General features: G+C 34.4%; 1 protein-coding gene across 1 annotated transcript in view; it reads left to right on the forward strand.

Annotated features, from left to right (window-relative positions):
• Window positions 1-13,254, forward strand: part of EYS (eyes shut homolog) — a 1,660,061-nt gene that overhangs the window by 107,118 nt on the left and 1,539,689 nt on the right. Inside the window, 1 exon segment of the mRNA XM_065888819.1 lies at window positions 1,631-1,745. Within this exon segment, the coding sequence (XP_065744891.1) occupies window positions 1,631-1,745 (115 nt within the window).

The following is a 13,254-nucleotide window of genomic DNA, read 5'->3' on the forward strand; positions in this document are numbered from 1 at the left end:
TGGTGAATTTAAACCCTAACAGTGAGAATCAGGGAACAGGAAGGGTAAGGTGTGAAGGTGGGGTCACTCAAGAGGCCAGTTACCTGGGTCACTCAGGGGTCTCTAAAAAGGGAGCTCCAGGGTACGTGAGGCCAGGCTTCTTGTCTAGGCCCGAGTAGGCATCACACAGCTGGCAATATGTTTATTCCAGGTGGATGTGTGACAATGGATGCTATGGCAATCCAAAGCTTGATATCAGGCACTTAGATTACACTCAAAAAGCCTGATTGCTTTATAAAAAAGGTAACTATAACAACTAACAAAGAAACAAACAAAACCTTATATTTGGCCCAGCTATGACCATACACTGTCCACTGTAATTCTTTACAATATGTCTAAAATTCCTGTGTCGTTGTTAACTCCTGAGAGCATATCATCAGTATAGAATGGCTCTACTAGACATTAGAAACCTCACTTGCCATTTTTTCTTCACATTTTAATAATACTTTCATTTATTCCAATAGTTTTCTAAAACCTATATTTTATTGTTAAATATCCATTTAGGCCAAAGATGATTTTACTCTTACATCTCCAAAAGGTAATATTAAGACCATTCAATGAAGATGTAGTTTATTCACATTCCCTCTAAACAAATAAAACTTCTACTTTGTAAAGAACACAAGTATGTCCATACTGTTCTCCATAGTGGTATGGAGGTTCCTTAATAAACTACAAATAGAACTACCATATGACCCAGAAATCCCACTACTGGGCATATACCCTGAGAAAACCAAAGTTCAAAAAGAGTCATGTACCAAAATGTTCATTGCAGCTCTATTTACAATAGCCCAGAGATGGAAACAACCTAACTGTCCATCATCAGAAGAATGGATAAAGAAGATGTGGCACATATATACAATGGAATATTACTCAGCCATAAAAAGAAACGAAATTGAGCTATTTGTAATGAGGTGGATGGACCTAGAGTCTGTCATACAGAGTGAAGTAAGTCAGAAAGAGAAAGACAAATACCGTATGCTAACACATATATATGGAATCTAAGAAAAACAATGTCATGAAGAACCTAGGGGTAAGACAGGAATAAAGTCACAGACCTACTAGAGAATGGACTTGAGGATATGGGGAGGGGGAAGTGTAAGCTGTGACAAAGCGAGAGAGTGGAATGTACATATGTACACTACCAAACGTAAAATAGATAGCTAGTGGGAAGCAGCCCCATAGCACAGGGAGATCAGCTCGGTGCTTTGTGACCACCTAGAGGGGTGGGATAGGGAGGGTGGGAGGGAGGGAGACACAAGAGAGAAGAAATATGGGAACATATGTATACATATAACTAATTCACTGTTATAAAGCAGAAACTAACACATCATTGTAAAGCAATTATACTCCAATAAAGATGTAAAAATAAATAAATAAAATAAACTGATCCCAGGCTGAATGCAAACAAACAAACAAACAAACAAAAGGAACACAAGTATGCATGGACAAAATCAATGATTGAAAACATAATGTGATAATAAATGTTGTATGTAATTTAAACAAAGCATTATTATTTTGGACAGCCTGTTAATAGACTTCTGTGAAAATATTTAAATTGCAAGTTTTTTTACTTACAGTGATGCATTTACAGTTGTATTCCAGGATTTACTGGAAAAAACTGTGAGAAAGTAATTGACCGCTACAGACTTTTCACCATCAACTGTCTGAATGAAGGATGGTGTTTCAATGTAATCGGAAGATTCAGAGTAAGTAATTTAGTTTGTGGCAAAGTAACTTAGCACCTCAAAATGCAACAGCTTTTGTCAGTCCCTATTTCAAATGCTTTTATTAATATAAGCCAGATAAATATATCATTTTCTGTATATTTAAATATGAGTTATATAAGGTTTAGTACTAGAGGTTTTTAACTTGTAAGAATTATGTTGGGAGGGCATTATTAAGTGTTCTAGTCAGTGTATTTATTATAAAATAAGTATATAACTAATTGAGTACTGGTTATATGTGTCTGTATATATAAAACCATAGTTACTAATGCCTTCAGCTCTTGAGCCAGGTGGGAAATACAATTTGTCTGGTAGTTATTAGGGCATAAAATATATTATTTGTGGGGATAGTTTTCGAAATGACTTTACAAAAACAGAGTGTGTATGTTACACATGGTAAGGCATATCCTACAACTCAGAAGTTCCATTTTTAGGTAGGTCTATTGGGTAAATAATTACGTTTGTACTGAAAGAGATGTGTACAAAAATTTTCACTCCAAATCTGAATCAACCTAAGGCCTATGGATAGGAAAATGAATCAATTTATCCTGGCACAGTCATACCATGAGATTATAAAGAATGATTAAAATAGTGAATATGTATTAATATTTATAAATATCAAAGTATAATGTTGAATTTTAAAATATTATTGAAAAATTATATATGTAAATTATGATAATGATTAATTAAAATTTTGAAATACAAGCAAATCCATATTTACTATGATTGCATAGTCTATAGCAGAAGAGTAAACATTTACATGAGGGTTATTTACACACACTGGCTTTACTAGAAAGACACTTATAGGGATATAGGTTAGGGAGTGAAATGGGGCAGATGGGACTTCCAACATATCTGTAATGCTTTATTTTTTTTAATTAACTTTTAGCAAATAAGGATGGTAAGATCATGCTGTTCATTTTATTATTTTCTCTACTTTTCTGGGTTATAAAATATTTTAATAAAATATGTTGAAAAAATGTGAATCCAGCTTATGGAATGGACCATGGAAAAATATATATGTGTACTTTTGCAAACATCCTAAAATATAATAATGTTACTGTACAAGAATACATAGTATAAGAACATAACCTTTAGCACCTATAATACATTTGGCATTATAGTGTATCATAATGGTTATTACCTCATTTGATCTTCACATAAATCTCATTGCATTTTATAGAAAAATAAAATGTCTACTGAGCTTTTGAATATGACCTCAAGTTCACATATGTCGATGGGGATGAGGCATATTGGAAAGTACTCCGACTCCAGAACTCATACTTGCAAACACTACACATATCTATGTTCAATATAAGGGATGTATTACCATTTCTTCTTCCTTTACAATGTACCTACCCTTTCCTGAGTAGCAAAATGTCTAGTTGAAATGCCTCTCCCATTTTGGTTTTAATTTATTTTATATTATCCTGTTTATGTTTTGGTTTTGGTTCCTGTTTTGTTTCAGGATAGTCTCTGAGTATTTATCTTTGACATATATGTTTATGTTTTTCTTCCTCCACTGCCGATTTTCCCTGGGCGGTCTAACCTTTGATAGCGCCTCAACAATTACCTGTATGTTATTGACTCTAACTCCAATTTGAATTTTTCTTTTAAGAAATTTAACTGAACTTTTCATCACCTTGCAGACTCTGCTTTCTTTCTTTTTTTTTTTTGTTGGTAATTCTAATTTAAGTTTAATGACTTCCATTAGATAAAATATTAGCAAGAAAGGAATGCTATTGGCCTGGTTAGTTCTATTTTCTTGTAACTTATAGATTTTTAATGAACAGCCATGAGATATGTATATCAAACCCCTTACAGCTATTTTTCCTATCTTTATATTTTATTTCTTTTACATATTTTATAATATTGATAAGAATTTCTAATAACAGGTGAAGAGAACTGTGCATACATTTGCCAATTTTAGGGGGAAAGCAATCAGACTTTCACTTGTACCCTTAGATATTTGGAGATAACCTCTATCAGATTGAAGACGTTCCCTTTGATTCCTAATTTACTGAGTCTGTATCATGAATGGTTGGTGAGGTTTGTCAATTGCTTATTCGGAATGTCTGAATGTAGTTAGAAGATCATATCATTTTTCTTTTGTAGTGTGTTAATATGGTGAAATATAGTAACTGATTTAGAATTCTGAGTAAATATTGCATCTTTAAGAAAACTTTTTCTTGGCCTTGAGACATTTTATTTATTTCTGTATTCAACTTATTACTAAAATACTTGTATTCATATATTAATAAAGAATGCTTAAATTTTAAATAATAAATAGTATAATAATATATAACTATTAAAATAATAAGACTGTACTTTTATTTTCTCATAGTGTCTTTATCAGATTTTAGCATCAGGGTTAATGTAGCCTCATAGAAATGAGTGGAGGGCTTCCCTGGTGGGACAGTGGTTGAGAGTCCACCTGCTGATGCAGGGGACACGGGTTCCTGCCCCGGTCCGGGAAGATCCCACATGCTGCAGAGCGGCTGGGCCCGTGAGCCATGGCCACTGAGCCTGCGCATCTGGAGCCTGTGCTCCGCAACGGGGAATGCCACAACAGTGAGAGGCCCGCGTACCGAAAAAAAAAAAAAAACTGTGAAGATTTGTTCCCTCCCCCTCTATTACTTGTAACATTTTGTGTATAATGAACTATTTCTTATTCAAATATTTGATGGATGTCACCACTGAAGCATCTGGCCTGGGAGTTTTCTTAGGGGGAGAGTTTGTGATTATAAGCTTAATTAATTTGACATAGGACTAGACAACTCAGATTTTTTTTCCTTCTTTTCCTTACCAGTCTAAAAAAGTAAGAAAATGAAATAAAATATAAAGACAGAAAAAATAGAAGAGGGTTTGATATACATATCTCATGACCATTTATTAAAAATTTATAAATTAAAAAATATAAAATTAACCATTGAGTTTGTCTAAGAATAAATGATAAAATAATTAAGCTTCGAGGGAAAAAAAACAAGCAGAAAACAAAGGCTACTCCTCATGGCCTTTCACTGAGCAAAAAACACAAAAGCAATTGATTGGACAAGCTTAAAGCTTCTGCTCATCAAAACATAGAAAAATGGCAACCATACGCCAAGATTATCAAACTGAATTTTCATTAAAAATAAATATAATCTAGATGTTTATTGTTTACATGAGACAATCGAAATATAATGTCTTTACTGAAATAAAATGATGGGAAAAGATATATCAGTGTAATATCAGTAAAAGAAATTGGTGATGCTTATATTAATTTAATGTAAACTAGACTTTAAGGCATAAAATAAGAAATTTATGATGATTTTTAATAGCATAATTTCAATTCATGAAGAAAATACAAAAATTATAATGCTGTATATACTTAAAAATATCTTGTGTATATATATTAACATATGTATGAAAAATATGTAGGGGAATATTGATGGACTTTAAGGAGACATGCAGAGTCTAGCTCTAGGCCAAAATCTTATGTGCCACCTTTCACCCTCAACCCTAGACAATTAGGAGGCATTGCCCGGGCAGGCCTCGTGGGGGAAGTGGCCCACATTGGACTGGGTGCCCAGCCAGTGCTCCACAGGTGCCTGGAAAGAGTTGCAGTTGACACTCAGCCACACCCCAACCCCCCTCAGCCCGGCTCACATGCATTTTATTCCCAGTCCAAGCCCGTTTCTTTGTGTGGTGCGAGGGCCTCAGCTGGGACAGTCCCAGGAGCCTCCAGGGAGACCTCCTCATGGAGGGGCCTTGGCTGAGAGTTCTTCTGCACACCAACTTATTACTTCTCCACCCCTAGCCCTGCTTTCTCTCTCCAAGTCCAAGAAAAGTCAAAAGACTTTTTTTCGGGATCCTTGGTGTCCTTTCCATACCACATGGAAGAATGAGACAGCGTTCTCACATGTATACAGGGAAAATAGGACTTGATATCAACCCAATGCATGGCAATTTAGTAGAATGTACCCAAGGTTTTCAATCCATAATCATTCAAAATCTAGAAATACCTGAAGAAAACAAGATTACATCAAACATGTAGGAAATATTCACTATATTGTTACTTATTTTAGAATCAAATTAATCAAATTAAGCAAAAAATAGCTAAACATTATAATGTACCCATATAATAGAACATACATCCAATTTAGTCTATACTTTTGAAGTGTATCATGATTTTTGGAAAATACTCAAATCAGAATGTTTAGTAAAAATTGGCTGTATTAGTCTAACTATAATTTAGTTAGATATATATATATATATATATATATATATATATATATAATATTAACTGCTGCTCATAACAAAATAAGATGTTGTTTATGAACTTTCTGGGTTGTGGGAAAGGTCAACAGTCATGGCAGTTCTCTTCCTACCGCAGTCATCCTCCCAGAGTGCTCAGACATCTGAAGAGGTTGTATATCAGGCAGAATAACATTCAGGGGAAGGAGTGAGTCAGATGGTACAAGATGATGTAGCATCTGATGTTTTCCATCTCCATAATCATTTAGGACTTTATAAATTTTAATAAACATGAGATTTCCCTGGTATATTTGAATTACTTTTATGGAAACATGAAGTTTCTGAGGTCTGTGACCTGCGAGGTCCAGGGACAAATTAATACACATGGAGACAGAGAAACAGGGAACCAGAGAGAACTGTGGAGAATAGGGTTTGAGGATTCACAGAGAGGCTCCGAGTTAATCCCGGATGTAAGGGAAGACCAAGATTGATCGGAGTTTTGATGGCCAGTGGAGTCTGGATGATATTTGTATTATACAGATGTGTATATAGGCTAAAATGAAATAAACCAATAATTTGACAGTGGTTTACTCTAATTAATGAGATTAGACTAAAATTGTAATCAGAAAATTATGTCTTTTGATTACTCATTTAATTGAAGTAATATGAAGAATAAGGCATATCCTGTAATGACTTTAAGATTAGGAAGTTTATATTAAATGCAACAGGCTGGACAATATTAGGGGTAAAAGAGCCCATAGGTCAGAACCTTATTCATTCTAAGCCATGCTCTTCATCATGGGTTAAGTGTCTCTATTTTCAATTCAATTTCTTTCTAATTGAAGTGGCATAAAGATGGTAAACTTTCTCATTGAAATTGTAATGAAGAATTTCTAATCAAGAACTTTCACAATGTCAATTACATTCTCAATATTAATAATGTAAATGCCCTCATGATAAAACAATTGTTACTTTACAATTGATAGTCAGATTTCTAATAATCACTATGTATGAATAAATCATTGAAAACATTGAGTTCATAGCAAAAAAACTTACTGTAATTTTCATGTTTATAAAAATGAATAAATAACAGCCACTAAATTAAAAAATCTGATTGGTATTATGCACATCATAAAGTAAAAATATAGACACTATGCAATTATATACTATTTACACTGCCTCAGAGCAATGACTCAGAATTTCTTTTCCTTAGACTTTCAGTGATTTACTAGTAAATTTTATTTTATTTTTAACAGTTAATACGCATAGTTAGAACCACAATTTCTGGTTTGTGTCTATCCAAATACTTTATAGCTTCCTGATGTTATGACAGAATTGTTGGTTGTTGCTTGTTATACCATTAAAGAAAATGCCCCAAGAGCTTTGTACACAGTCTTTTGTTTCTCTTCTTTTACAACTGGTTCAGGGATACAGATAGAAGGATGCAGTTTATGTTTTATCTCATCTTTGTGTAAGTCCTTATAAGGCTTCATTGGTGAACCAACAAAAAACAAATTTTAAAGCTCATTTAGTTTAACATCACCATCTATTTTATTTATCTCTTCTATTTCCCCTCTCTAGTTAAATCTTTTTTTTAACAATTAGTTTCCACAAGCGTGAGTTAAGCAAACTCACACTGAAAAAAGTAAATCTCCAAATAGAATTCAATATGAGTACAAGTTGCATGTGTTGTCGAATTTAGAATTCTAAAATTTAGTTTCAACAACAGAAAGTCTAAACCGAATCTCTCTTTCTCTCTCCCTCTCTGGCTCTCTCTCTGACTCTCTCTTCTCTGCCTGCCTGTGTCTGTGTCTGTCTGTCTGTCTCTCTCTCATACACACACACACACACACACACACACACAGATGAATTCGAAGGCTCACATAGTTAGACTTTCCAGGCCTAGATTAGGTAAGTGTTTAACCAGAGGCTTAATTAATCCTATTTCTTCTAGTTCCCTCTAAAACACCAATAGTGGCCTCTTTGAATTTCCTAGAACCCAGGTGTGCTCTTGCCTCAGGGCTTTTGAACTGAATATTTTGACCCAAATGTCTGATTTGTGGGATTCTCCATTCTGTTAGGCCTTTTCTCAAATGTTTACCCTCAATGAGTCCTTCCCTAGATGCCCAATCTAATATGTTGAAGATTTCCAGGCCCATACATGGAGATTTCCAGGCCCATCCTTTTTCTATGGTGCTTCTTAATAGCTGTTGCCAACCAGCTTCCCAGATAACAATAGAGTTCTTCACGTCTCTCTTTTATTATCTGTCAGACTAGAGTAAGTTGAACTGTAAGCTCTATGAAGGTAGATCTTATTTCTTTACATATGACTAACCTTCTTCCAGAAAAGGCAGCAAAACTTCAGCAAAGGCAAGTCAGGCCAAATGGAGTGGATGGGAACCTTGAAACGTCTCTTCTATGAAGGAAAAGCCCAGATTCCATAAACTAACAGGAGACCTTTCTCTTAATAATGCAGTAGTCAAAGCCAGTCCAACATGGGGTTGGGAGAGAGATGCATTTGGTGAAAGGTGGGAAGAATTATGTGATAAATAAAATAACTCCCAATAATTTGTATGTAAAATATCTTAAAAGTCAATTAATCAAAGAAAGAGGTGTTAGATAAGCCAAGTATGATATGAACACTCAAAATGAGTTAACACACATACAAAACATGACAAAATCTAAAATTCACACTGTGATCTGCTACAAACTCCAAAATGACCAGAAAAGCTGACACCATTTCCTATTGGCCCAAGAATCACATTCCAAGCTTCCAACCAGATGAACACACCAATATTTTCATTCCTTATCAGTCCTCAGAGATACTCTCTTCAGGTTTAGGGACTGGATTAGTAGTTGTCATCATTTGAACCAAGACATCCAGATATCTGTGGAAAAGAGTAGTTAAGGGCAAAAACAAGAGATTCCCAGAGGAACCAAGTGCAATTTTGCCCACTAGGAGATACTCAGCAATATCTAGGAACATTTTTGCTTGTCATAAATAGTGGTTGTGTCTTCTACTGATGTCTGGTGTAGAGGCCAGGTTTGCTGCTAAGCATTCTACAATGCACAAGAGAGTCCTCTGCAACAAAGAAATATCAGATCTAAAATATCTATTTTAAAGGAATATATATATATATATATATATATATATATATATATATTCCTTTCCATTATGGTTTATCATAGGATATTGGATATAGTTCCCTGTGCTATACAGTAGGACCTTGTTGTTTATCCATTCTATATATAATAGTTTGCATCCACTAACCCCAAACCTCAATCCAACCCTCCCCCACCCCCTCCCCTTGGCAACCACAAGTCTGTTCTCTATATCTGTTTCTGTTTCATAGATAAGTTCATTTGTGTCATATTTTAGATTCCACATATAAATGATATCATATGGTATTTTTCTTTTTCTGACTTACTTCACTTAGTATGATAATCTTGAGGTTAGACAGATTTTTCCATGGCTTCTGAGTGTCCTTCATTAATTGTATAATTATTCCTGCTCTTGTTCAGATTCTTGCCAGGGAAGTTGGCTCCTGCCTAAAACAGTTTTTGACAGAGAATAACATCCTCACACTAGGTTTTAGTTTTAAAGTACTTTTCATCAGTGTAGTTACTTCTTTATTCTAGTTCTTCAGTATATTTTAATCATTTGAATCACTGTCATTTTAAATAAGTAAATAAAAACTATATGCTTTGACTTGAAAGAAATTTTTCAAAGAGCACAAGAAAAAAATCTTTCCTAGGTTTCATCTTTAAGCAATTTTGAAATGGTTTTATTGCCCTAAGGTTGTTAGTTACAGAAAGCGTTAGAAACTTTTTGATGATTAGACTCCCATAGTATTATCTGGGTCCTCTTGACTTTGCTTTCCTAGGCAGCAAGCAGTAATAAAGCAACAAAAGTTTCCAACTTAAAAGGATTAATAGAAATTAAAGTTACCACACAGCTTTTATTATTTGTCAAGAACTTTGTGTACAGGAAATTTACAGGTGTCTTAATAGTAGTTCTAGGACAAAAATAGAAATACTCAGGAATTAGTGTTTATGTCCATGTCACATCTACATGCAGTTGTAAATTAATTGGTTTACAATGAGTAGTACTTTGTAATTCCACATTTTTTATTCATTAATTATAATAATTAACACTAACTATATAGTAGGAAAAAATTTAAGCGATGAATATATTCAAAAACTTCTCTCACACTTTTAAAATTTGACTTGATTTATTTCATACCCTTATCCATTTATAAGAGCAAGAATGGAGAAATTATAAGCATATATTTTGTCACTTCTCTTGTTTATTTTCAGCAGAATTTTTATATCAAGTGAAAAAGTAAATTAAAATACCTTTAGGAGAAGTGACAGCTTAATTCATCTATATTAGTGCAATTTCTGTGAATGGTTGAAATTCTCATATTTAAAAGAAACAAATGTAAATACTTTAAATGTCTCAGATAAACTAAAGATGTCAATATGTCTTCATTAATAATGAAACAGCAAAACGAATAGAAAAAAATCATGCTTGAAGACATCTTTACAATTTAAAAGTCACCGCTTAAAAATTAAGGAGAAATAACTGGTGAAACTACTTTTTAAAGTGCGGTTGTTTACATGAATCTCATTCGTATCATGTTTTGGAACTTTAGGATGGTTACTTTCCTCCCTAAATGCTCATGATCAGGAGTTAGTGCCATAATATCTGTAAACAGGTGCATCAGAAGCAGATGTTAAATAAGCCGAAGGCATAACTTTCATAAACAGTTCTGGGAATCCAGCATATGGTTGGCTGAATAATGGCACCCCAAATAAGCCCTTGTGTAATCCCAAGAACCTACAAATGTTATCTTATATGGAAAGAGAGACTTTGAAGATGTGATTGAGACAAGGATCTTGATATGAGGAAAGTATTCTAGATTATCCAGATGGGCCTGATTTAATCACAAAGATTCTTATAAGAGAGCTACAGAAGGAGTAAGGGACAGAGAAAGTGACGCGATGACAGACACAGAAATTTGAGTGATGTTCTTTGAAGATGGAGGAAGAGTCCACAGGCCAAGGAATACAGGTGGCCACTAGAGGCTGAAAAAGTCATGGAAACAGAGTCTCCCCTTCTTGCTGAAACTCGACCTCTGTTCACCGGTGTCAAATAGAAATGTAGAGACAGAGTTTTGGGTGAAGTAGAAAACAGCAGTTTTATTGCTTTGCCAGGCAAAGGGGGCCACAGTGGGCTAATGCCCTCAAAACTCTGTACCCCACCCTGGAGGGGGTAGTGAGGAGTCTTACAGTGTTCAAGGAGCAGGGCATGGTCAGCTCGTGGACGTTCCTCTGATTGGCTTGTGGTGAGGTAATCGGGAGTCGGCATCATCAACCTTCTGGTTCCAATCAGTCTGGGGTCTACATGCTTGTGGGCAGCAGACAGTTAACTTCTTCCACCTGGTGAGTGTTTAAGTAACTGCAGAATAGGTCAAAGGACATGGCTCAGAATATTATCTATAGTCCTTGAGGAAGAACTAAAGGTCCTTGACTTTGTTTAATGGCTAAACTATTATTTTGTCTTGCTTGACTGTTTTCCTTTCTTTCTGCGTTATCTCAGTTCCCTGATTAAATTTATTCTTTGACTAAAGATTTTCTACAGACAAAAGGCAGGTGGAGGACACGGGTTGGGGTCTATTCTGGGAAGGCCTCATAGGGTCCTGGTCGGTTACACTCTCAGAGCCCTCCTAAACCTTGGCTTGATCCCTGTAGGACAGATTTCAGATATCTGACTTCCAGAAATATAAAGGAGTAAATATTTTAAACTACTAAGTTTATAGTAATTTGCTACAGCAGCAACAGGAGATAAATACACAGAGATTTCAAGAAAATTTATTTTTAACACACAAATAAATATGCTAACTGAAAATGATTAGAGAAGCTCTCTGAGTCATAGTCACTCAAAGTTCAGGTTTATTAATTAGTGTCCACCAATGATGAAGAAAGATTGTTTTCTCAGAGTGCAGAGAGAGAAAGGGAGAAAGACAGATCCACATATACTTAAGCATATTTAAGTAGACTAAAATATATGAAGTCTTTTTCCTATCTCCTTTCTTCAGCTCTTCGTAATCTTTTCTGACCTAAACCTGTGATTGGGCAGGAAAGGGAGTAAGAATTGAAGGCAGACGGATGACCACTATAGAAATGTTGTAGGTAAGAATAGGTGTGACAGTATTTTGTTGGTTCTTCCCATTGTATTTTGAATAGGTTTACTATTAGCAAATCTGGGTCAGTCTCTAATTATTCTTGCATCTGTTATGAGAACCAATAAAGGAATTTACTTCACTGATTCTTTGTCAATAACCAAATTTCCTCAATCAGGTAGTAACCTGAATCCTAACTTGTTTTATCTTTCTAGCTGCCCTTCACAAAGTTAGTATGTCTTTTTGCAAGCAGTTTGTCTCAACTCACAAAAATTCCTCTGATAATATGCTGATGACTGGAACTCTTAAAATTGGGTGCAAATTTTAATTACATAACTGTACCCAAAAGGCATGATATCACCTAGTTAAATTTTCATGCAAAGAAAATTAAAATTGCTCATTCCATTTGAACTGTGCATCAGGAAATATAAAATAAATTTGTTTTAAAAAATTAGGTGCCTCCCTTCTTCTTACTCCACAGCATTCTAATAGGCTAATCATGTGCTTTTAATACACATTTTCTGTCTCTTCAGTAATGATGTTAAGAGCTCACTGGTGTCACCCAGGATGAATGAGCTAAACTTTAAATGACTCTAGTTGACCCAGAGGAGCACATTGTCCTTGAATTTCCTCATTAAATCTCCTGATATAAAATGTAGATAAAAGAAACACCTGAAGCAAATGTAAAGTTATCTAGAATCACCCACAAAGAGAAGGTTGCCATGTTGAATTTTGGGATTTTTAATATGGTTCAACTTGGTCTCCTTCATTATGGCCAAGAGTTAAAAACATATCTTAAAACAAAAACAAAAACAAAGAAACATATCTTAAACTCATGTCCAGCAGTAAAGTAAGCTATTTCAACTCATGCCAAATTGTCATAGTTTAACGTTTTATTCATTTTGTATTTCAGTATTATTAATCTAGCACATCTATAATTATTTTCTACTTAATGATTAATCAAATACATAGATTGATTTTTAAATATTTCTCATGTAATAAGCATTTCTAATCATTTAAAAAATTATTTATAAACAAAATCATTTAACCAGATTTCTAAGGATAGAAGT

The sequence above is a fragment of the Phocoena phocoena genome, chromosome 12 (assembly GCF_963924675.1).
Source record: "Phocoena phocoena chromosome 12, mPhoPho1.1, whole genome shotgun sequence".
Classification (NCBI taxonomy): Eukaryota; Metazoa; Chordata; class Mammalia; order Artiodactyla; family Phocoenidae; genus Phocoena; species Phocoena phocoena.